This window comes from Saccopteryx leptura, chromosome 1 (assembly GCF_036850995.1).
Source record: "Saccopteryx leptura isolate mSacLep1 chromosome 1, mSacLep1_pri_phased_curated, whole genome shotgun sequence".
Classification (NCBI taxonomy): Eukaryota; Metazoa; Chordata; class Mammalia; order Chiroptera; family Emballonuridae; genus Saccopteryx; species Saccopteryx leptura.
Genome location: NC_089503.1, coordinates 288,988,340 through 289,015,124, shown reverse-complemented (window position 1 = coordinate 289,015,124; position 26,785 = coordinate 288,988,340). Strand labels below are relative to the sequence as shown.

At 38.3% G+C, this 26,785-nt stretch overlaps 1 protein-coding gene across 1 annotated transcript; it reads right to left on the bottom strand.

Moving 5' to 3' along the window:
• STYK1 (serine/threonine/tyrosine kinase 1) lies at positions 1-26,300 on the bottom strand. Its single transcript, XM_066355639.1, has 10 exons — positions 25,974-26,300; positions 18,300-18,448; positions 17,258-17,392; positions 14,564-14,830; positions 13,289-13,470; positions 10,293-10,376; positions 7,896-8,104; positions 5,231-5,271; positions 4,569-4,665; positions 1-1,426 (listed from the first exon to the last, which is right to left on the bottom strand). The coding sequence occupies exons 2-10, from the start codon at positions 18,361-18,363 to the stop codon at positions 1,222-1,224; spliced, it is 1,284 nt and encodes a 427-aa protein (XP_066211736.1). The 5' UTR covers positions 18,364-18,448; positions 25,974-26,300; the 3' UTR covers positions 1-1,221.
• Between the last annotated feature and the right edge of the window lie 485 nt (positions 26,301-26,785).

Below are 26,785 nucleotides of genomic sequence, written 5' to 3'. Positions count from 1 at the left end.
AGGAAGAGGAAAAGAAAAGGAACTAACATTTATTGAGCATATATTATGTGCCAAATTCTGTATAAATACATACTATTATTCAGTCCTCACAACAACCCTGTGAGGTAAGTTTTATGCCCATTTTACCTTTTCCTGATAATGTGGATTATGTCTTAAATTATTCTATTGACATTAACTTCTACTTATTTACTTTTATCCTCCCTGATATAGAGATTTTGGCAGCTGTTTACCTGAAAAGGCCACTTTTACTCAATAAATATTAACTCAATGAGATAAGTTTCACAGTACATCAATGGATGATTGAAAATCAAGAGCTACCATCTTTCTGTCTCAAATTATATCCTTTACCAGGTCTTGTTAAAGAACTTCTGGCCTACTAAGCATTCTTGCTTGGTTTCCCCCTTTCCTATTTATTAAACACACACTATATTTTTCATAAGCCTAAATGACTCTCTAGACTCAATCTCTTTAGTCTTTAGGACCAGAAAGCTAGCCTGATGAAAAATACATGTTGAATGTTCTTAATGATAAAATGACTCCTCTAGCATCTAGTTAAAAATAATGCCAACAGGGTTTGCCTGTCTCGGCCTTAAATAAAAGGGGACCATCTTTTTCTAACCTATACCCAGGGGAAACTCAGAAATTTTCCTTCATGGTTCTCTTCCAGCCCTGAATGAAGAGACCATTACTGAGAAACTTCACCTCTTTCCTCCACCTTCTCTTTGAAGGATATCCTTTGTCCACATCTACATCCCTGAGCAAATAGAACTTTTAATTATTTTTCTCATCAACTTCTTTTTTGGATTTCTATTTTCTCATTTGATTTGAATTTCTCTGGACCTTATAATAGTCTAGATAGAAGTATACTTCAGGAGAAGCTAGCCTGTGGTGGGAGAGACCAACTTACTTGTGCCATGTGCCCACCCCCCCCAATTGCAGATTTCTAAAACCTCTTTGCAGTGACACTGTCTACCACTTCTACCCTGAGTCTTTCAGATTGGGACAACATAAATGAAACTGTATTTCTTAACCTCAGGGGCACGTGGTGTGGAGAGTCCCACCCATCATCATTTCACATATGTATAGGGGAATGTATAGAGAAAGATCCAGGTTTGTGTCCCACTTCTCCCTTTATGTCCCCCTAGAAAGTCCATCCTCTGTTCTTAGAGAAATTCTTTCCAAGAGTATTGATCACCCAAAATGTTTCTTTCTCTAGGATCTTCAAAGGATGCTGTAGCTGTGGGAGAGGCTGTCCACGTTGATGCCTGCCACAGTTGCATACAGTTCAGGAACCACCAACTCTGGTACTTGCAACACAGTTTTGTCATCTGCCCCTTGAGCGGCAGTTTCTAGGCGCGAGAGTAACTCTCTAAGTGAGGGGCGGCTGTCCTCTTTCCAGCGCCAGCAGGCCTTCATAAGACTATACCTGAAAGGGAAACAAGAGAAAATGACTTTCTTGATAAGGCAAATGTATATGGAACATATCTCCTCGCCTTACAAACCTTAACAAAAAAACCTGCAATTCTTTAATCTATTTCTCATTGTCCTGTCTTATATTCTTCTCAGAGATGAATATTCATCTCATCCTCTTAATATTAAATTTCTTAATATCATCTTCTCAATAGAACCCTTTTTTTATTTTATTTATTATAGAGAGGGAAAGAGAGAGAGAGAGAGAAGGGGGGAGGAGCAGAAAGCATCAACTCCCATATGTGCCTTGACCAGGCAAGCCCAGGGTTTTGAACCGGCAACCTCAGCATTTCCAGGTTGACGCTTTATCCACTGCGCCACCACAGGTCAGGCTAGAACCCTTTTTATAGTAGGATATTTGAAGATCTCTCAGGGTACACTCAATTTGACAGAACAGTCTTTTTTTTTTTCTCCATTCTGTTTCTGAAATCTCTTTCAGAAGATGTGTTCTCACCTCTAGATGTTACTAACCAACTTACCTACCAGTAAAAGGTATTTTACAGCTGGGGAAATTAGTTATGGCACAGTATAGGGAATATAGTCAATAATATTGTAATAACCATATGTGGTTATCAGATACTAAACTTATTGAGGTGATCACTCCATAAGTTACATAAATGTCAAATCACTATGTTGTACACCTGAAACAAAATATTGTATGTCAACTATAATTGAAAAAATATTTAATTATAAAAACTATATATGAGAAGTTATGGACTAATATTATTCATATTAATTTTGGATAATGTAATTAGGTTTTTCCTTCCATTAATCCAGGTAATTTCTCCTTTTTATAATTTACCTTCTTCAGGAAATTGCTTTAATCTAGATAAAATTACTCACAACCTTTCATCTATCTTTTCTTCTATCCAGTTTAGAGAATGTATAATGCTGTCTGTTTTCCAACACTTTCATCATGTCCCATCCCTGCTGAACAACCTACGGTGGTTTCCCATTACCTTCCATATGAAGTTGACCTCCTGCCTCCCAGCTTCTCTACCACACGAGCCTTCCCTAACTGAAGCCCTCTCCTCCAGCCAACGCAGTGTCTTGCTATGTCCTCAATGTGGTTATTAACACACAACTGTCTTTCTTACGCTGTGCCTAAGTCCTTGAATATCCTCTCCATGATCACCATTTTCTATCGGTTGGTTTTAAATCTCAATTCTGTGAAACCTTCCCTTATAAGCCTCAGTGCCCCCCCCAGCTGTTTTTTCCACACGCATTAATGTACCGTGAGAGTGTGTAAAAGATGCTACTTTAATAATATTGCTAACATTTGCCAAGAACTTACTATGTAAGGCATGGCAGTGGAACTTAACATGTATTCTTTTATTCTAGCTTCACAATAACTTTGAGGTAGGACCATTGTACCTATTTTAAGATAAGTAAACAATATATAATAAAGTGCCAGGTCCAGAACTGAGCAGATGCCTTTTTGACTCTGAGATGAATCTGAGTTTTGTTTTGTTTTTTAAGTTTTTACTTACTGATTTTATAGAGAGAGGAGTGAAGGAGAATGAGAAGTTTCAGCTCATAGTTGCTTCACTTTAGTTGTTTATTGATTGCTTCTCATGTGTGCCTTAACTGGGCAAGCCCACGACCTCAAACCAGTGACCTCGGCACTCCAGGCCAATGCTCTATCCACTGCACCACCACAGGCCAGGTGAATGTGAGCTTTTAACCATTCTGCTTATTCATATTTTATGGTGATATTCATGTTTCAGATAGCTCCTCATTCAATGTTAAGATTAGCTACTTTATCAGTTAAGTGTCTCCCCCAGGAACAAAGACAGCATTTTATACATAGAAAGCCTGCAAGAAATATTTGTCAACAATTTTATTCTAGTATACCCAGCCAGTATCATGATACTGTGTGTGTATTTACAGTTATGAGAGTTAATATTTATAATCTTCTTGATAACAGTAAATGTTTATTATAGGGCAACCGTGCTGGAAATTTACCCACTAAAAGGTGAAAATTTTATAAAATAGCAACAATTTTAATAGAAATGTATGTTAATATAGTATATTCTCTCCTGCTTTCTTATAAATAATTTAACCTTTTCTTATGTTCTGTGACCATCCCTTTTTGTACTTTATTGGCTATAAAATTCTGAGTGTAATTTTTAATTTTTCCATTTTTTGCATCTACATTGGTTCACCAGCTGTTCCATTCTGCTGACAATATTGGATCCCTCTTCTGACTTTCCAGTTTCTTCCTACCCTCTTTTCCTGGTTGGCTTCTAATGTGCTTGGAGCTGGAAACAGAGAGTCAGTAATTTTAAAAAGTTAAATACTAAGTAAGCGCTGGTGAAAACCTCTAGAGCAGGGGTAGTCAACCTTTTTATACCTATCACCCACTTTTGTATCTCTGTTAGTAGTAAAATTTTCTAACCGCCCACTGTTCCCACAGTAATGGTGATTTATAAAGTAGAGAAGTAACTTTACTTTATAAAATTTATAAAGCAGAGTTACAGCAAGTTAAAGCATATAATAATAATTACTTACCAAGTACTTTATGTCAGACTTTCACTGTTTGGCAGAATAAATCTTTATAAAACAACTTACTATAGTTAAATCTATCTTTTTATTTATACATTGATTGCTCCACTACCACCCACCATGAAAGCTGGAACGCCCACGAGTGGGCGGTAGGGACCAGGTTGACTACCACTGCTCTAGAGCAAGGGTTTTTATGGCAGCTGTGTTAGAACTGAGGCTGGCAGTCTCTAAGACAAATAAAACTGACATTTAGACAAATAAAACACTACTTTACTTGCATTGGATTTGATCTGCTTCTTAACTACTGTATTTTAGAAATATCTAGAACAACTAAGCTTTATCAAATTTAGATTTCTAACAATTCTCAGTGGTTGCCTCAACATTGTGTGTGTATATGTGTGTCACAGTATGTATCTGTGTATGTATATGTTGACAGAAGCAGATGTGTTTTACTGCATACATTTGGCATAGGGATTTACATTAGCACATAAAGGGCAGATGGCGATCATCTCTGAAAAGGGCATGATTGATAGGGAGCAAAAATAACAAAAAGATTTCAAATGAGAGAAGAGCAGGCCATAAAAACTACTTACATGGTTTGTGTGCAACTACTGGGCCGCGCCATGATCTTCCCTCTTTGGAGATACTGTACAATGCTGATAGGAGGGACTTCAGGATATGGTGGTGCCCCTGTTGGTATATAAAAAAACGAGAGGTCCTCTGTGAATAAGAACAATAATTAACACTACTCTCCACCCACCTGGGCTAATTGCCTGCAAAAGGTAAGAAAATATAAGCCAGAGGAAAAAATACTAGACACAATATAGTTGATCCCTCGTGATCAAGTAAAGATATAGTTCAGAGAAATTTGTGGGGGGGAATAGATGTTTGGGGGAAAAAACCGGTAATTTAAGAAACCGTTCATTGAGTCTTTGGGAAAGTAGTAAAATAAGCAAAGTGAAGAACAGCACCTGCATTCACTCCCCAAATGTGGGAAGGTGCTACAGTTTCTCTACCAAATGGATTAATAAATCTGAAAACAACATTTTATGTTTATGCAAGATCACTCTGGGAATTTTCCCTCGGATTCTAAAACATCCTTAAGAATTGGTCAAGTGTTGAGGAAAAGAAAAAAAAAAAGTTAAAAGGAGCAGAAGGATTTCATGTCAGCCCAGTTCAGATTTCAGAGATTGTATGGAAACCCCTTCTCATAGCATATGCCATCCATCACTCAAGTAAACATACAGATACATACCTAAAGTCACCATCTCATAAAGCAGGATCCCAAAGGACCAGCTAGAAAAGAAACAAAATCACTTACTTAATTTCTGTTTCTGCCTTTCTTAAAGAGAACTCAAATATTGAGAGGCCTTCAGGTTGAACTTTATAAAGAAGGCAATGAAGAACAGAAGATATCTGATAAAATAAGCCAAGTAATAGTGCCACTTTAAGACATTTCTACCCTATCTTCTTAGAGTCTAATCCTTTTGAGAACTGGACTTATGTCTCTTTTTTATATATTTCATATTACTGGACATTTACTGTTATGGATGTGTATTTATGCAAACACAAACACATTCACACGATCACAGAGAAGTTTCCCTCTGCGTATTTTTCATCCTTTCCATTCCTCCCTACTGAAATTCCAGCCTCTATTCTTAGCACAAGGCCAAGTGGAGGTTATAATTTATCTATTTCTTTAGTAAATTTCATTGCCCAAACTTAGGAAAAATATTAACAGAACAAACTTTATATATAATTGTAAAACATATTTCCCTAAACAATATGAGATGTATATTTTACTATTCTATTGTATATATAATATCAACATTAAATGAGCACTATTTCCAAGCTAAGCTTATTATTCCCAGACCTCTATTGTTAAACAGGTTATCAGCAAAGCAGCAACAGAAGTCTCTTAATTGACTTGCTATATTAACTGACATTCTAAATTTTCTCCCCTGCTCATAACATTCATGGCTAGTAAAATAGTCTTTGTTACACCTATGTTCTTCTCTAAGCAGTTGAGTTATATGTTTGCCAAAAGTCAATTATGAGTTTTTATGGTCCTGTTTATGCCAATCATGTGTGCAAATGTAATTATGTGATCAATAAAATATTATGCAGTCCCTGGCCGAGTGGCTCAGCAGTAGACCATCAGCCTGGTGTGTAGAAGTCCCGGGTTCAATTCCTAGTCAGGGCACACAGGAGAAGCAATCATCTGCTTCTCCACCCCTCCCTCTTCCCCTTCTTTCTCTCTCTCTTCCTCTCCTGCAGCCAAAGCTCAAATGAGCAAGTTGGCCCTGGGCACTGCGGATGGCTCCATGGCCTCACCTCAGGCACTAAAATAACTCAATTGCCAATTAACAGAGCAGTGGCCCCAGATGGGCAGAGCATCAGCCCCAGATGGGGTTGCTGGGTAGATCCCTAGATTCTGGTTGGGGCACATGCAGGAATCTATCTCTCCGCCTCCCTGCCTCTTACTTGATAAGAAAAATAAAATATTGTGAAAGCTGATTAAATATAAATGCAAAAAAATAAAAGTATTTTCTCCCTGAAAAGTAAGTTGAATGCTTTGAAAATAGTCTATAATAATAAGCTGCTAAATAGAAAGTGGTATCAAATTGTGTGAGTGGCACAACTGCAAAAAATTAGGAAAAATAAATGCAATCAAATTGCTTCACTGTTTTCAAGTTTCTAACTTTACTTAAGAGGCATCTCGCCCTGGCCAGTTGGCTCAGTGGTAGAGCGTCGGCCTGGTGTGCAGAAGTCCTGGGTTTGATTCCCGGCCAGAGCACACAGGAGAAGCGGCCATTTGCTTCTCCACCCCTTCCCCTCTCCTTCCTCTCTGTCTCTCTCTTCCCCTCCTGCACCCAAGGCTCCATTGGAGCAAAGATGGCCCGGGCGCTGGGGATGGCTCCTTGGCCTCTGCCCCAGGCGCTACAGTGGCTCTGGTCACAACAGAGCGACGCCCCGGAGGGGCAGAGCATCGCCCCCTGGTGGGCAGAGCGTCACCCCTGGTGGGCGTGCCGGGTGGATCCAGGTCGGGCGCATGCGGGAGTCTGTCTGACTGTCTCTCCCCATTTCCAGCTTCAGAAAAATACAAAAAAAAAAAAAAAAAAAAAAAAAAAGAGGCATCACAAACTGAAACTCAAAAATAATTCACTATGGATATTCATACAGGAAACAACATAAAACATCCTTTAGCAGGCCCACCTTCATAAAAATAAATAAAAAGGCCTTGGCCCTCCTCCAAAAGATGAATAAATGAATATCCATTTATATGTTTTAAGTTAAAATAAATTATTTGAGGTTTATGTATTCCTTTTTATTTTAATAATTTCTGGTTTAACTGAACTTTTGATTATTAAGGGCAGTGGTCGGCAAACTCATTAGTCAACAGAGCCAAATATCAACAGAAAATGATTGAAATTTCTTTTGAGAGCCAAATTTTATAAACTTAAACTATATAGGTAGATACATTCCTTATTGAGGTAGCGCCCTCATGTGGTATTTTGTGGAAGAGCCACCCTCAAGGGGCCAAACAGCCGCATGTGGCTCGTGAGCCGCAGTTTGCCGACCAGGGATAAGGGGACCCACCTCTTTCAAATAAAAGGGACTTTACTAGACTAAGTCCTCTGATATCAGTGTGAATAATGTTTTCATTTTTCTTTTGCTTCCCTAATTAAGGATACTAATCTAATACAGAAGGAACACTTCTAAAGGCTCTCAAAAGGACTGCAGCCAGATGCCAAATCTGAGCTCTGTCACATACAACACACTTCTGCGTGACAGCTTGTCTGACTTGTAAGTGGAGATTTCACTTTTATGTAACTGACAACAGATTTGGTTGTGGTTAGGGACTAGAGGACACTTGGATCAGGAAGCAAAGAAATCCAAAGGGCAGGAACAAGACGTACATGTCCCCTTTGATGCCAGCTGGCCTCAGCAGAAGCCGTTCTGGAGCAAGCCACTTGAGAGGTACGGTGTGAGGAGAGGAGATTGTCCCTTGAGTGTGGACTTCATAAGCCAGACCCAGTCCACAGAGCTTAGCAGTAAGGTCACATTGGATCAGAACATTTCTGGCTGCCACATCGCCATGGAACAGATGTTTCTCCTGAAGAAATTCCTGTCAGTGTAAGATTAAAGATAGATCAGCTGTCTGAGGCCACAGCTTGGATCACATTCAAGGAGAAGCAGGGCTAAGGAATCACCAAAAAGACAAGGACATTTGCTACTTCAAACAAGTCTCAATATTGACATATCACTTCTAAGACATAATAATGAATCGGACATTTTGCAAGTCTCCAACCAACCATGTTCTAAACTAGAATATCTTGTTTTCAGGTATAAAAATGCTTAGGATTACAAAACTGGGTAATTAATCCAAATCACATTTATATTGGGTTTGGAATGTCTGACCACCTACTGTGTGTCAAGCCCTGCCCCCTGCCTGCTTTCACCTTTCCCTTACATAGGATCCAGCTAGAAACTGGAAAACGGAGTAGGTTTCAAGTTTCTAGTGGCAGTCCTCAAAACTAAGTATTATATACATAGAAAAATTGAGTATCATAATAAATCATTAATATGAAGTTTTATATCATTTCATTTTGTCCCTAAAATAACTAGATGAAGTAAGTTAAGAAAGTATCTTTTAGATAAACTAAATGATTGCACAAGGCCACACAGGTATTCAGTGGTAGTGACCAGAACCAGGTATTCTGATTCATAGGATATACTACAAATTCTATTAATAATTCTTTAAGCCAAACTGAAAGTCAGAATTGCCTGAGAGCTTTTAAAAACATAAGATTTCCACCCCAGATTTACTTTTTTATCATTAATAATTTTTATTATTAAATATATTGGAGTTACATCAGTATAAATTTTTAAGAAGTAATCAAAATAATTTTAGAGCAGCCAACAAGGGCATTTGAGAACCATTGCACCTGAATGACATTACTTTGCTGGAATCATTTCCCTGAAACCAAGCTATTCAAGGTATATGGAGAAGTTGGAAAGCTATACATGACCAAAGGGAAAAACATGGATGTCTATATTTACTAAACAAGATGGTATGAGGAAAGTGAAAGATAAAGGGTAATTTCTAATCATTAGTGATGAATAAAACAGTGACTAGCAATTTTCTAGTATAAAAAAATTCTACTGTAATGAGAAGAATTAAAGAATGCAGTGACTTTGAGGTTATGAAAAGTAAGAAAAAATAACATGATATTGTTTTGTAACAGGTAATCTAGGGCCCTGATGAATGCATCCATGAGATCAATGCATCCCAATGGAGCACTTCTACAATCGGGGTTCAGAATACAAACAAGGTAGGCTGTATGCTGACACCCTAACTCTATCAAGGAAACATACCAACTAGGTCCTCCAGACACCAGAGGTAATATTCATTAATGAGACGTGCTTTCTCCCTTGCCTGTGGGAACTCTAACTCTAACTCCTGCTCTTTTCTCACCTCACTACTTCTTTTTTCTAAGCTTTCCCTTACTCCATTTAGATCCCTGGTACAATTCACACCTCCAGATGGCAAGATACATAATATACTTATAGTAGTAGCTTCACAGAGTCCTGATTATAAAAAAATTTCATAGAAATAGGCATCTAAGTTTCCTGAGTACTGGTAAAGGTAATTTTTTTCTCTTAAACCCTGAGTTCTTTCTCCTGCCTTTTTAAGTTGGTTTAAAATAAAGGAATTATCTCACTTTTGCCCCTTCTTATTCCTTTCTTCCACTAGTCCCTTCTTTTTAAAGCATTTATTTTTTGTCACATTTCATGTCAAAGCAAGTCTCCAACCAAATATGCTCTTGACTATTGTTTCTTGTGTTTCAGGTATAAAATGTTGTACTTCCTTCTGGTTCTGCATCCCTTTGCCCATTCTGCCTATCTTCTCATGTTGTCTCCCAACTTGCTTCTCTAGTTGCTCCTGTACATCTATTAATATTAGTACATGTGGGGAAGTAAGAGTATCAAGCAAATGGACCAATAGTTCTCAGCCCTGATTTTTCACTTTAAGACTGAGAAACCTTTTAAAACCCTTCCTGTTCCTTCTAAAAACCCTAGTTGACTACTTTCTACCCAGAATGACCAATCCTGTAATATATTATTGAAATGATTTCATAAAGAAAGAACTGAAAATAATTTTTATCAGTGCGTGAGTTACTGCTTTCTAATTTCCATCTTATTTTCTTTATAATATATAACCTGTTTGGGAATATCAGTATGAAAAAAATGACACTGAATAGCAGGCTAACAAGAAAAATCCCCACTGTTTATTGTCATTTTGCCCAGCTTACCAAAGCCAAGAGAACCTGCTTTGCAATGTGGTATACTTGTTTTTCTGTGAGGTCATAGAGAAGGCCATCCATGGTCATCACATCCTGAAGAGACAGAGTAAAAAGTATTATGTCAAAATGACATGAACATATTTGAAAAAAAATTCAGGCAGAGATATTTTTTTGTTATTGGATAATAAAATTATATAGGTTTCAGGTGTACAATTCTATAACACATCATCTGCATATTGTATTGTGTGTTTGCCACACAAAGTCATGTTTCCTTCCATCACCATTTATTCCCCTTTACCCTCTTTTTCTCTCCCCATCTCTCTTTTTGTCTGGTAATCATCATGCTGCTGTTTGTATCTATGAAGGGGTTTTTTGTTTCTTTGTTTTATTTTTTGCTTAATCCCTTCATTTTTACCCAGTCCTCAACCCCATTCCCTCAGACAGCTGTCAGTCTGTTCTCTCTGTATCTATGAGTCTGTTTCTATCTTGTTAGTTCATTTTGTTCATTAGATTCCACATATAAGTGAAATCATGTGGTATTTTTCTTTCTCTGCCTGGCTTATTTCACTTAGCATAATACTTTCCAGGTCCATTCATGCTGTGGCAAAAGATAAATTTCTTTCTTTCTCTCTTTCTTCTTTCTTTTTTTTCTTTCTTTCTCTCTCTCTCTCTCTTTCTTTCTTTTTTGCAAAGTAGTATTTCATTGTGTAGATGTATCACAGATTTTTTTATCTTCTTATCTATTCATAGATACTTGGTTGGACTGCTTTCAAATCTTAATTATTATAAATAACTCACAGGCAGTAATAAATGCTGATATCAAAGCTCAGAAATAGACACAACAACATAGAATGGTAAGATTCAACAACAGACTAATACTAGAGATTCTCAGATATGCAGAGAAATACAATGATTTATTGGACTGGAAAAAATAATAAAGGATGTAGATAAATAGAAGAATTAAGCAAGAACAGAATAGCAGGTAAGAAAGATAAGTATAATGCTTTAGTTACTGGATAAAGCATCAATTTTCTTGGGGTAGGTAGTGTGTGTGTGAGAGGGGGGAGAGACTAAGCATATTTTTGCTCAACATATTTTTATTGAGTGCCTACTGTGTGTCAGATTCCATCCTAAGAGCACATAATATAAAAGTGAGCAAAATAAACATGTTTGTTGCCTTCTGGATTTTACAGCATGACTCAGAATCAAATAATCATATAAAATATGTAATTACATATCTATAAGCGCCATGAAGGAAATGTAAAGAACCACATATGATGGTGAGAGAAAGAGGGCTGATGCAGTTGAGGAACAAGGAAGCATTTGATGAGATCTAAAGGATGAGAGGGCGTTGACTATACAAAGAAGAGAAGGGAGAAGTTTGGTGTCATGAGAAAAGTATGCAAAGGTGATCTAAAAATAGAGAAGCATAATTTTGAAATAAAAAAAGAATCTAATGAGGTTAGAGCACAGAACAAGTTAGAGAATAAACTCTTTAAAAGATTTAAAATGTCTGGAGACTTGCACATTGTTCTATCACTGGATGAAAGATGTCAACAGGGTCCCTTTTGGGGACACATTTAGTAGTAGAATAATCATTATATTGAGGAGGCTTGTTTAGTACTGAACTTATTCACTGGCAATTAAAGAACTAAGGAAACATGCAGAACTTCAGAAAGAGGAATATATAGAGAAGTAGAAAAATTGTAAGAAAAAGAATTTGCAGTTTAGTCTGGAAATCAATTTTTTTAATTTTAATAGTTTATTTATTGATTTTAGAGAGAGAGGAAAGGAGAGAAATATATAGAGAGAGAAAGAAATCAATTTGCTGCTCCACCTATTTGTGCATTTACTGATTGATTCATGCACGCACCCTGACTCACAACTCTGGGCCATGGGACGACACTCCAACCAACTGACTACTTGGCCAATGCTTGGAAATTAAGTGTTTTTAAATATGCGTTTGAAGTACCAAAACTTAAAAGTTGAGTTTTTACTCAGCTCAGCCCTGGCATAATAAGGTCATGTTACAGAATGGAAAACACACTTAACAATAACAACAAAATTGTAAACAGTACTAAATAGTTATGTTGTCAGTAATTATCATTATAACAGCTACCATTTTGAGTATTCGCTATGGGTCTTTTTGTTTGTTTGTTTTTTATTGATTTTAGTGAAGAGAGAGGAAGGAAGAGAGAGAGACAAGAACATCAATCATTTCCTCTTTGTGCCCTGACCATGGATTGAACCGTCAACCTCTGTGCTTTGGGATGATGCTCCAACCAACCAAGCTATCTGGCCAGGGCCCAATCACTGCTTTTTTTTACATATATATTTTCTTTTAATGTTAATAATAATTTATTATTACTCCCATTTTACAGATTCAGAAAACTCAGGCTCAGAGAGGTGACTTGCCCAAATCCATATAGCTGGGAGGAGGTGGAACCTGAAGTCGTGCTCTAAATCTGCACTGCCTGACATTGTAGACATTTAAATACATGGCTATTTAAATGTATATTACTTTAAAAGAAAATAAAACTGCCTGTGGTGGCACAGTGGGTAAAGCATCAACCTGGAATGCTGAGGTTGCTGGTTCGAAACTCGAGTCTTACTTGATCAAGGCATGTTTGGGAGTTGATATTTTCTGCCCCTTTTTCCCTTCTCTCTCTCTCTCTCTCTTTCCCTTTTTCTCTCCCCTCTCTAAGATGAATAAATACAATCTTTAAAAGAAAATACAGTAACACTAAAAATTCAGTTTCTCAGTCACTTCAGCCATATTTCAAGTGTTCCACGGACACTTGTGATTAGTGGCTACCATATTGGACAGTGCAGGTATAAAACATTGCTATCATCATAAAAAGTTATCTTGGATGGTGATACTCAATTGCTCTGTTATGCTATCATAATGTCTCTCTACTTTGTCTTTTTCCAGGCTAACTGACACGTGAACAGTTAATCAGACAGGTAAAAGCTTTCTTTTCTAACACCTCTACCCTACTGCTCACCCGGCGACAGGTCCAGAGAAAGCTGAGCAGGTCCCCCTGGGCCACATCCTCCAACACCATATAGAGCGGCTCTCCTCCTGTGCAGCAGCCTTCTAGCTGTACCAGGTTCTGGTGCTTCCCCAGGTACTGATAGAATTGGATTCGTCCTAAGAAATCCCGTACCTCATGGAGCCCAGCTGGTTCTGTGGAGAACAGAAGAGCCATGGGCAGTGAAGAGTGAGAGCTTCTTGGATGAAATGGGAAGAATACAACCTCAGCTAATTCTCAAAGCTCTAAAGGGAAATGAATATAGACAAAAAGTAAACAAAAAGGGAACCACTTAGAAGATGATCCTCAGTGATCTTTTATGTCAATGGTAACATGAAAGTATAGGTCTTTCAACTAGGTAGTCTTTCATCTGCCCAAATAGGCAACTATTTTGTTCATATTAATATGTTACCATAATCTAGGTCTTTTGATTAACAACCTTGCTTTATCCTACCCTTGTTCTATCCACCATCACTGTCCCATATCATGAGTATTAGAAAAATAAAATAACTAAACAAACAAAGAAACAAATATAATGTCAGGGAAAAAATATCAAATACTATAGTGACGAAAAATGAAAAATCATCCTCAATATCCTAATCAAAGTAATAGCCAATATGGAAAAATCAATTTGAACAGACTTGATAGGCAAGGTTGAGTTAAGGAAAGACTCCAAGAAGAACATTGCTGTCTTGAATTTTTACTTTCTAATCATTTTTTATTCTGCACACTACTGTGATCACAACTAGCTATTGATTAACATGTATTTTTGTTTTCTTTTTTTGCTTTTTGTTTTCCTTCTTTTCCCAGTGAGAAAAGGAGAAATAGACAGACTCCCGCATGCATCCCTACCAGGATCCACCTGGCAACCCCCATCTAAAGCTGATGCTCTGCCTGTCTGGGACCATGCTTGCAACCAAGCTATTTTTAGCGCCTGAGGTGGAAGCTCCATAGAGCCATCCTCAGCACCCAGGGCAAATGTGCTTGAACCAATTGAGCCATGGCTGTAGGAAGGAAGAGAGAAAGAAAAAGGGGGGAGGGGTGGAGAAGAAAATGGTCACTTCTCCTGTGTGCTCTGACCAGAAATGGAATCCTGGACATCCACACACCAAACTGATGCTCTACCTCTGAGCAAACTGGCCAGGGGCGATTAACATGTTAATATCTGCAAAGCTGGTTAGTGTTTACTGTTGGGGGGAGCTCACACTGGAAAAATAAAAAGGGAAAGAGAAGTCTAACTATTTTTACCTTTTAAAGCCTTGAGGACAATACTCTTGGACTCAGCAGGGTCCCCAGTATACATCTTGGTTCGATAGATGGCCCCACAACTACCATTGTAGATCTGTTCCAGAACTTCAGAGAGTTGCTCCCGGGGCACCTGCAGGTTAGCCAGGGCATGTGTGGAAGTTTGTAGAAGGCTTTCCACTGATGTCTCCTTAAGTGGCACAAGCATACTTCCTCCATGTCCTCCTGCTTCATCATTTTGGCTCCTTGGTGGAGGCACAGAGGCATTGCCTAGAACAAAGAGATGATGCCAACGAGCTTTTTCCTACCCTCCAGACTCCAAGAAAGCAGAACTTGGAACAAACTTTCAAGGAAGTTCGTTTAACAATTTTTTTCCAGCCACTGTGGGGTATCTTCTGGTGCTTCTCTGTGAACCAGCATTAATACCAACCTTGCAGAATTTTTATAATAATTTCATTACTGCTAAGACACCTCAAGATGATCTCTGGAAAGTGGTAATGGCATTTTCTTTCTTTGTCTCTCAGGATCAAAGTTCAGTGTAAATATAATATGGAGACAATTGAGGAAGTTCCTAAATAGGTATTAAAACCACAGATGCCCACAGGTGGTGGTAACTGCCAGTGGGGACTGTCATTTAAGTCTATCAAATGGCTCCTAAAGATATCAGGGAGGTATGGATAACTATTCAACTCTAAGCTATGCTTATTCTCTCTCCTTCAAATTGTCCCCATGGTCAAATTATTCCACATTTCGTAGAGTTTCATTCAAAACTCTTCTGGTATGTTCTTCCTTCTTTAGCCAACTTTTCTCTATTGAAATAAAGACACTCATTCTTTGTATTATGCCTCCATTCATTCATTAATTTATCAGTTTACTCAACAGATATCACCTTCTACATGCCAAGTACTGTTCTAGGTGTTGGGAATGGGCCAAGTCAAGATTTTTATGATGGTTACTTTCTAGTAGTAGGAGAAAGTAAACAGATAATACTATACCAGGTGATGAATGTTATGGAGGAAAACGGGAATAAGAAGCATTAATGATACTATTTCATGTTTGAAGGTCAGGAAAGGCCTTTCTGATGACATTTGAGAAATACTTGAAAGCAATTAGAAAGTAAACCATATGGTATCAGGAGGGTATTATAGACACAAGGAACAGGAAGTACAAAAGTACAATATTGAAGAAGAAGCATGCTTGGCATATTTGAGGAAGACTAATGAAGTCAGTGCAGCTGGTATCAAGTGGAATAACTGGAGAATTATAAGCGAGGAAGCCAGAGAAAGCCCAGATTATGTAAGGCTATTGAAAGACTTTTGCCGTTTTTCATTCTAAGAGGAGAAGCTACTGGGGAGTTTCAAGCAGAGAACTGACAGGACTGAATTACACTTTAAAAGAATCATTCTACTATCTGACACAAACACACCATAAAGCAATAGGGGCAGAAGTAAAGAAACCAGGTAGAAATGTATTACAATGATCTATAAGTGGTGAGAGTGGTATGAGTTTAATTTACAGGTAAGGTAACAGGATTTGCTACGGATTGGATTTAAATAATGAGAGAGGACTCAAGGACATCTTTAATATCTTAGATTGAACATATAGAAAACTAGGTTTGCCTTTTACTAAGATCAAGAAGACTCTTGGCAGAGGATGCTTGTGAGGGAATTTCAGTACCTTTGTTTTGGACATATTGCATATGAGATATATATTAGGTCCCAACTGCAAAGTAGGTGGTTTAATATAAGAATCTGGAGTTTAAGAAGGACTATAATTAGAATAGAGAAAGCATTTGAATCTATAAACTCAAAATGAGATCATTTAGAAAGTGACTAGAGATTTTTAAGGGGAAAAAAGTGTTTCAAGAACTACAAAATTGATTCAAATGTTTTGACAGGTCAAAAATGATGAAGACTCCACATAGCTGTCATTGGTGATCTTGGGAAGAGTTGTTTCGGTGGAGTGGTGGGGTTAAAGACCTTATTTTAGTACATTCAAAAGAGAATGTGACAAGTAATGGTGAGAGTGAGTTTAAACAGTTTCTTTGAGAAATTTTCTACAACTATGAACTATAGAAGAATTGGGATAAGATTTAGAGAGAGATTAGGGATCAGCCACTATAATGTTTAATATTACTGGCAAGTTATTTTTTTTGTCTTTAGTCTTGGTTTCATGTGCTAGCTAATTGTCTTTCATTACATGCTCAGTGATACTCCAGAACAGTGTGTAATCTCCTACTGAACACTTCAAAGGCTATAATGAAAGCTAGCCCTTTTCGTCATGTATTCCAGGGGCAAAGAGTAAGGCTGGAATGAATTATAAAGTAAGATGTCATCCTTCAAAGGTGATAACAAAGCCTTCGGCTTTACCAGCTAGGTCTTTCTCCCGGATCCTTAGAGATTCAGATGGCCAAGGATTTGATAATGCAATAAGACATAGAGGACAACAGAGGTCACATGAGGACTCTTTGCTTACTCAGATTTCACCTAACAAGCATATAGGGAGTTTCTACTCATGAGTTCTCTACTTCCTAAAAAAGAGCTCATCCCTATTTCTACTCCACAGGAGGGGATATATGTCTCCTCTTCTATTACAGGGACCTAGACCTCTATACACGGACCAACTTAGACTTGGGTTTTATTTTTCTGCAATCACCATCTTCCCTGAGCCTCTGTCCAGCCCCAGTTTGAGCTTTACCTTGGCGTCCAGGAGACTGTTGTTGAGCTCTTTTTCCTCTGATAAAAAGCCACAGGATGACCCCAAGAATGATGAGGAAGATGCCAACAAGAAGGGCTGGGATGATGATGATTTCATTCTGCTGCTGCGAGACAACTGGGTAGGAAATTAAACAGGAAGAGAAGAGAGTAAAGAAGATGACCCGATATTTACCAAGTTCCCCTACCCACAAGTCCTCAGCTCATTATACTTGAAGTGTTCATCTCTTTTATCTTCCACTCTACTTCCACTCAATAGAAACCCTATTGGGGCATCGCTCTAATCAAAAATTGGCAGTATGAGCTCAACAGCTTGAGTGTGAGGCCACTGGGTTGAGGATGGGATCATAGACATGACCCGATGGTCACTGGCTTGAGCCCAAGGTCGCTGGCTTGAGCAAGGAGTCACTGGCTCAGATGTAACCCTCCAGAAAAGACATATATGAGAAAGCAATCAATGAACAATATGGTGTGACAACAAAGAATTGATGCTTCTCATCTCTCTCCTTCCTATCTGTCCCTCTCTCTGTCTTTCTCACTAAAAATATATATATATATTACAAATTTTAAAAATGCCAATACTCTTTCTTAGCCCAAAAAGATTCTGTGCCTCTTCTCTTATTTTTCCTACTAAGATAAAGAATGCATCATCTCGCTCTCTGACTGGTACTTACCACCTTTCAAAAACAATGACCTTGCCCTGGCTGAGTAGCTCAGTTGCTTACAGTGCTGTCTCCATATGTCAAGGTTGTGGGTTTGATCACATTCAGGGCACATATAAGAATCAGCCAATGAATGCATAAATGAGTGGAACAACAAATCATTGTTTCTCTCTCTCTTTCTCCCCTTCCTCTCTCTCAAAAATCAATCAATGAATAAAAAAAGTTTTTAAATAGCCTCTAGTGTCCACTTCTTTACCAATACTGTCTTCATTCCTGCTGCAAATCAAAATATCCTCCTCCTTGGATCTATCCAGACCTCAGTCTTCATTATCCTAAGCTCAGAACATAGATATCTATACTTACTACACAACTTGTCACTGAGACTGCATTCCAGTAGCATTCGTGTCATGCCCCTCTCATCTCCCATTGCCACACAGTTGTCCACCTCTATGCTTGATCCACAGAGGATGAACAGAGCACGGCTGAGAAGAATTTCCAAGGATCAAGTCGTTCTGAAAAAAAATAAAATGCAGCACACAGAAAACTTTAAAACACACCCACAGATCACTAGATATTTAGTAAATGGCTACCTGGAACTTTCCGAGCCCTACATTCATCTCTGTCCGTCCACTTAATATTCAGGCTGGATGAACTTTATTCTTTTCCTGGCATTTTTCTTTTATATACAAGCACAACCCTCATTGGATCTTATCCTTTCATGCCATTGCTTCTGAAAGTATTTCTGAAGGCTCTCCTCCTACCCAAGACTCCTGCTCGTGTTAAGTACAGGTTCACAGCACCAGTCTGAGCACTTGTTTGTACGGAAAATAATGCAATAATTAATACATAATAAGACAAGAAAAAGCAATGCTTTATATAGTCACAACTATAAACTTACTTTTGTACCGCCCTGTATTTCATTTCATTTCTGTTTTATAGAAAGTGAATGAAGACAGTGAATAGTTGGCAGATGTCAAGAAAGATGAGTTGTAAATTTTCTTTCGTTCTCTGAAACATTCTCCCACTGCACAACCAATGAACAGACAGCATTTATCAATAAGAGCTATTTAATCCTGCAGCTCTCAGAGCTTCAAGTCGCCCTGGCCCATTATGAGTAGATAAACACAGACATTCATTCTTATCAGTATATAGATTAAAAGGAGTGTTAGTATCAAGCCATTTTCTCTTTCTCTTCTTCTCTCACTCAGAAAGAAAATATAATCATATGATTCAAAAGTAAAAATGCAAAACTATATATTATAACTTTTTTTCTCTCAGCTCATCCTTCTCCATTTGTCCAATTCCTAGTTCTTCTTCAAGTACATTACAGTCACTACAGAGATTCTTTATGTGAATCACTTTTAATTCCATACAATAAGTATATATTTGAAATGACACCTCCAAAATTCTGGGTCTTTCTTTCTGAAGAGAACTGGGAGTTACCACCCTTCCACATATTTACAAAGTTTATTTTCGTTAACAAGAGTCTCCCCTGGCTCTATGATCAGCAATGCCTACTTATTTAATTCTATTTATAATTGATCTGAAACAAAATAAAGTGATTTTCCACTGTCTAGGTAGTCCTATATATGTGATCTACTCTTGTAGTGATTTGATAACAAGGTAAAATTTGAAAATTAGAATTGTAGTTTATATGATACACTATATTGTACATGTGTTACATTAGCCATATTACAATACATATTGTGTTTTATTGTTGATACTAATAACCATAATGCCATCTACTGAGGCAGAGTCTTGTAGTGCTTGAAACACATATGTAAAGAAAACTGCCAGCTCCAGCCAAGCCCCCTTTCACTATTCCTGGCTTTCCGTGAGCATGTATGGAGGTTGAGAGTTAAAAATTGTTTTTACAACTTGGAAACAGACAGGTGTGTGACTGGTCAGAAGCCCAAGTAAACAGAGGATTAGCCTGAAGGAGAAAAATTGCAGAGATGAGAAGTAACTTCTTATCCATGGGTTTGTACATAGCAAGGAATTGGTGAAGTCCATGAATAATAAAACAGCAAAGTTTTATTATTTAGTTTGTAAACCAAAAAGGCAAGGTGAAAGAGATCGAGAAAGTTTCTACAATTCCATAAGACCACATGGAAGGAAAAGTGCCAATAATAGGGCAACAAACAGCCTGGAGAGAGTGAAATGAAGAAGGTTTTAAAAATAAAATACATTCACCCAGAAGAATTCAGGAGCTATTGGAAAATTCCTCACTGCCATTCTCCTTGTTTTTCTTTCCTCTTACTTCCTTTTCAGCACATTATCAAATGTAATTATTTTCATTCAGGGAGCAGCCAGTGTAATGAGTTCGGCTCCCTGAGGAGTAGGTCCTGCGAGCAAACTGTCTGACCATAGTGCAAGTGCGAGATCAGTCAGCAGCAACTAGCTCAAGCTTGTGACCTCTGCCCAGGTCCAAACCACACGCCCCGACACAAACTGAAGGAAGTCGTTTAAAGCCCAGCGTGCACATGTATCCGCACACACAGCTGCACACAGTGGCCACTCTCAACCTTAGGCAAATGGCCAACATGCCTAGACCTGGGGTCTCATATCCGTGTTTATACCCCTGCACCTAGACAGAACACGTTTATTACAGAACACCCATCTTTGGATACAATATGCCCTTTTATAGTATTTCCTAAAAAAAACATTCTCAATATTGGTTTTATTTGTGCATTGATAGTTTAAAAGGGTTAGTCTTTTTTTTTTCTTCCATTGATTTGAGAAAGAGAAAAAGGAAGAGAGATGGACGTGGGGGAAGAAAGAGAAGCATCAACTCATTGTTCTTAGTTGTTCCATTTTTTGTTGTGTACTCAGTGATTGCTTCTTCTACATGCCCTGACTGGAATCAAATTCGTGACCTCAGTGCACCTAGTTGATGCTTTACCCACTTAGCTACCCGCCCAGAGCCTAAAGAGGTTAGTCTTAATAACACCTAGACTCCCAATGAAACTAGATGCTGAAACAAGGAAATAAAGGTATAGTGTGGTATATAAATAAATGTATAAATTGTTTTCCTGCTGTTTGTATAATCAGTTCTTTCTAAAGATTACAGTTGGTCTAGGCATATGGAATATGCCAAATAAATCTAAATATTTTAAGGTATATGCACCAGGCATACCCATATATCCATGAAATTCTATATAGGAAACCAATTTACCTCACAAAGCCTACCAAAGAACTTCTACCAGAAGATGCTCATATGCACTTATAACAATATTCTTCTCTATATCATTTTTCTTCCTGTAATTAGTATTTCAATTACCACATGACTTTGCCTGCCTATTCTGTGTCATGCTGAAAAACAGTATGGATTAATTCCAAAACCTAGGATGATTCTTCCAGTGGGTTAGATTCTAACCCATCTATTAAAAGAATGTTCCTGACCAATATTTCTGTACAATATGACCAATACTCTGTCTCCTTCAATTATATCCAGACAGTTTCTCACTGTGTTTTGTTTTTGTTTTCTTGTTTTTAAGAAAAAAAGTAGCCTGACCTGTGGTGGCACGGTTCCTGATCTGGAACACTGAGGTTGCCAGTTTGAAACCCTGAGCTTGCCTGGTCAAGGCACATATGGCAGTTGATGCTTCCTGCTCTCCCCTTTCTCTCTCTCCCTCTCTCTCTCTCTTTCTCTGTCTTTCTCCTCTCTCTAAAATAAATAAAGAAAAAAGTATGTAAAATAGAAGAATTAGATTTAAATATATATATATTGGCTACTGCTTCTTCTCTTACCTGGACTGTTAAATTCTTAAGTACATAAAACATAATCCCATATGCCTTATCCTTCCATGCCATTGTTTATCAAAGTATCTTTAAAGGTTCCCTTCCTACCCAAGGCTCCTGCTCCAATGCTCAATGACAGGTGCACAACACCAGTCTGAGCAGTTGTGCCCATGGGTCACAAGGGAAAGATCTACCTCCTCTGTAGCCCCTATGCAAGTCTAATTTTCTTTAGCTGCATGTAACCTTTTTTTTTTTTTTTACAGAGACAGAGAGAGAGTCAGAGAGAGGGATAGATAGGGACAGGCAAACAGGAACGGAGAGAGATTAGAAGCATCAATCATCAGTTTTTCGTTGTGGCACCTTAGTTGTTCATTGATTGCTTTCTCATATGTGCCTTGACTGTGGGTCTACAGCAGACTGAGTAACCCCTTGCTTGAGCCAGCGACCTTGGGTCCAAGCTGATGAGCCTTGCTCAAACCAGATAAGCCCGTGCTCAAGCTGGCGACCTCGGGGTCTCAAACCTGGGTCCTCCGCATCCCAGTCCGATGCTCTATCCACTGTGCCACCGCCAGGTCAGGCGCATGTCACTTATTTTTTACACAAAATATTTCCTTTTTATACAACACTAATTGAGACAATGAATAAATAGTTGGCTGATTCTGTAGTTCTCACTTAAGTGCCACATATTATGAAATTCTGGACACTGGAATTAAGAATAGAGTGAAGTTGTGAAATTGTTTATTCTGATCATTATAGTTAAGAGTTGGGAAATATGTGCACAGCTTACCTACAGTTTATACATATTTACAGTGCCAAAGCTCTTCAGGCAGGAATCTAATTAAAAATAATATTGCTTCACTTGTGATTGTTATTCCTTATTTTTACCCACTTGCTTCTGACTTTCTGTTAGCATATTTAAAAGGTTATCCCCTCTCGTGAGTTGAAAATCTAGCAGGGGGAATAGCACAATGAAGAATGAGATACAGAGAGGAAGAGGATGAGAGTGGAATGGGAGGTGAAATTCACCCCAAATCCTTGCAAATGTATAGTCTGGCGATGATAGAAGTTAATAATTATAATTAGAATTGAACTAAATAGTAATATTAACTCTTCAACCTCTTATACAAGCTCACAATGCAAACACAATGACACATTGCATCGCTACACCTGTTTTACACCCAAAGATAGTTCTATCTGCAACAATAACACAGCTGTCACTAGTGACATTTCTGTCCGGTTAACACATTTTGTTTCCAGACATAATCAGCCATTTACTCATGAGTGTTCAGAAGAAACTATTCTTACAAAATATAACTACAAATAAAACTGGAAAAATTAGATTCATACTCTTATACACTGCCTATGTGTTGAGAGAAATTCTTTGATTGACCTCTGTATAACATCTGGTGCTGTTGAAGGTGTGATTAAATCTGCAATGCTAGCCTCACCCACTAACTTACCACTTGCATATCAATTAATGCAAGTGAATCTACCAGCCATGTTCTTTTTATAGACAAGTGACTGACCTTCCTAGATGGTGCCACACGGGGTTAAGGCAGTTATTCATAGATATGGACTATTGGGAAGAGGGCGCAAAAACTTAAAGTGAGGGGCTTAACATGTATGGTGACAGCAGCCCCCAGGCTGAGACTCTGCTTTACAGCTCTGTCACTCAGCCTTCTCCTCTCCCTTTCATTCTTACCCATGAGCTATCTAGCAAAAGAAACAAAAACAAACAAACAAAAACCTCTAATGAACATGTTAAGTTGCAAGCATAATACAGAACTGCTCAGATCTAAAGCATTTCAGAATTACTTCACTCCATCATTCTGAAAACAAGATGTCCCTCCTATTTTCAGATCCAATAAATATATACTAAACAACTACAATATGCCAGGTATTATGTGATTAAGACAGGAAGTTCTGAATTAGCCAGGTTAAAAAATAAAACCAGCAAGTAAATGGCAGACTAAGGTTCCACACTCCAGTCCTTTAATTACAACCCCAATGTTCCTTAGACAACTTTCTCTTTATATGTACTTGTCATTCAAATGGACAAGATCCATAGTGTTAAGAAGAGTTTGTGTCAGAAACCGAAAGAACCATGGGAACCAGAATGCTGAAACCAAATTTCATCAACAAAAATACCATGAATTGGAAAGAACAGATGAGCAGACTCTGCCTGTGTCTTCTCTAAGGTCTTACAGGGGGACAGACGATACTTGCGTATCTGTCTTCAACATGTATTCTGAAGATAAGGGTAGAATCAGAAATCTTCCCGTGCTCACCAGAGTATGGAACCTTGGATCATTTTCTTTGTTCAGTTTCTTGGATCCTATTTCTATCTTCTGCTTTTTGAAGGAAAGGGCCTAGTTTCCAGGACTAACAATCTTTCATGGTGAGCCTAAAGGTTTGTTTAGAAAGGGCCAGAAGTCCCAGAGGTCTGAGCACATCCCCATCATGCTGATTCACACAGAGGCCCAGACTCTCCACCTTTCTACTGAAGCAAAGTTGTTTTTTGTTTTTGTTTCTTAATTTATTTATAGAGAGAGAGGAAGAGAGAGAGAGAGAGAAACATCAATCTGTTCCTGTATGTGCCTGGCAGAAAATCGAACCCACAGTGTTTTGCATATGAGGACGATACTCAAACCAACCAAGCTAATCAGCCAAGACACTACTGAAGCAAATTTGTTAGAGGACAGAATAATTGGAAGGGCACACTGAATAAGTGACATTCCTTACATCCAGAGAATCACACTTATGTTGATAACTTGCTTTATGCCTGGTGATACCTCCTAAGGTGCATTACCCAGAGGGACTGTGGAAACAGGCTCTGCCACGGTGGCTGGAGTCCTGACACTGTTCAAAGAAAGCTCTTTGGGCAATAAGACCGAGAGTTACCAGTGTTTCTTGCTTCTTATTTGTAACTAATCTCAAGAATTCCTGAAACACAGATAATATACAGTAGAGACGAGGAAGGCTAATTTGTATCTTGGCTCCTCCTAGAAAGTTAACTCAGTAACGGAGCAAAGTGATTGCAGGACAGACAGGCCCCATAACACGTAGATCAGAAGTGCAGTGCTAACACCACAAGCTGCATCAGATTTGAAGTATGATCACATAGGTGAACGCATTTCATTACCTTTGAGGTGTTATACAAATTCAAATTATTTATTTTTATTATAATTGTCATCCTATCATGTTCCTGATTCCACAATTGTGCATCTACTACATTCAAACCTCAAAAACCCAGAAATAAAATATTTTTTGTTGTTTTAAAATTTTTATGTATTGATACTAGAGAGAGAAAGGAAGAAAGAGAAAGAGAGAGAGAGAGAGGGACAGAGAACCACCAATTTGTTGTCGCACTTATTTATGCACTCATTGGTTGATCCTTGTATGTGCCCTGACCAAAGATGGAACCCACAATCTTGGCATACAGGATGATGTTCTAACCAACAGAGCACCCGGCCAGGGCTTTTTAAAATTAATTTTATTTGTTGGTTTATTTTGTCATCAAAAGAGCATTTACCAAAACATTAACTTTCAGTCCAAATGTGTATTTTTGTACATATTTTCATTTCTTTGAAGCAGGTGTTCTTTAGCTTTCATTAGATTCTCAAATGGGTTATAATTCCCAAAAATGTCAAAAAATGCTTTTTTGGGGGGGAGGATAAAAGAATAAGGGAGGCTCAGTTTTCTTTTTATAATTAAAAAAATTTCAATTACAGTTGACATAAAATATTATCTTAGTTTCAAATGTACAACATAGTGATTAGACATTTATATAACTTATGAAGTGATCACCCTGATAAATCTAGTACTTGTCTGACACAAGAAAGTTATTACAATAGTATTATTAATATAATTTTATAATATTATTAACTATATTCTCTGTTATATTTTACCTCTCCGTGACTATTTTTATAACTGATAACTTGTACATCTTAATCCTTTCTCCTCTTTCACCCATCCACCCAAACCCCCATCCCATCAGACAACCATCATAATATTCTCTTTGTCTATGAGTTTGTTTCTGTTTTATTTTGTCTTTTAGATTCTACATATAAGGAAATCTTATGGGATTTTTGTTTCTCTGTCTGACTCAGAAATAATATATCTTAAATTAGATATTCTCCCTCTGATTATTTCTTCTTTCTGGGATTACTGATCAACAGGCAATTTTCCCAGCCCGGAATCAAAGCTGTCAAGAAGAAGGAAAAGTCAAGAACACACAAAGGGCACCCTGCTCTAAACACAGATTTACCTCCCACCCATCCGTCTCCTTTGTCCTACCTGATGGACACTTCAGAAGACGTCTGCACGTGCTGCTCTTCCAGCTTCTTTCACATACCTTGTTCCCACTGTTGCCAGTCACACTGCTTTTTCAAGGATCAGTCTCCCTCTTTGTGACTCATCTTGCTCCACTTTTTCTTCTGATGGGGGGACTCTGGTACATTAAAAATCTTTTGCTGTTTGCCCTTATAAGAAAGGAGATCAATTTGTCTTCTGGCCTCTCTCCCCAGCTTATTCTATAGCACACTGCTCTCTGGCAGAGAGGAGGGCCCCAGATGTGGAGAACAGAGACTTTGCAAAAGATTTCAGGATCTCATACACACGCACGCTCAGAGGCATGCGTCCTGGTGCGCGCGCACAGTCTCTTAGCTTCTGATAAATGAGCCCCGGACCCAGCAGGCAGGGAGACCAATGGCCAGGAGATTGCACAATCAGGAAATCCAATCAGCTGCTGTTTACCTTAGTATGTACTGTGTCAAACAGGGCGTGACACTGTAAAGATTCTAAACATGAAATGTAATCCCAGGTAAATAAAACAAATATGTGGAAGATTTTAAAAAGAAAGAAAAAAGACACTTCTGGGAACACTTAACCATCTAATTCTGCAGGGCGAGGAGCAGGAGCAGAAGCAGGAGCAGAGAGCAGATTCCCCGGTAGGAGTGGGTGAGTGTGAGCGTGCTTGGGGGCGGGGGTGGGGCAGCCCAGGAGCCGCAGGAATCACTGATAACCCAGTCAGAGGTTAAAAGTTCTAGTTCTGGTAAGTAACTCATCAAGTATTTGGCATATCACCTGGAGGTGCCATTCCTCCCCTT

Bases quoted from the DNA above. Each gene is read 5' to 3' on its own strand.
- STYK1 (XM_066355639.1), bottom strand. From the start codon at position 18,363: ATGGGAGATGAGAGGGGCATGACACGAATGCTACTGGAATGCAGTCTC. The intron at 13,471-14,563 runs GTAAAAATAGTT...TGTTCTCCACAG, and splicing joins TGTCCTCAAGGCTTTAAAAG to AACCAGCTGGGCTCCATGAG. The intron at 8,105-10,292 runs GTAAGCTGGGCA...TTACACTGACAG, and splicing joins AGCAGGTTCTCTTGGCTTTG to GAATTTCTTCAGGAGAAACA.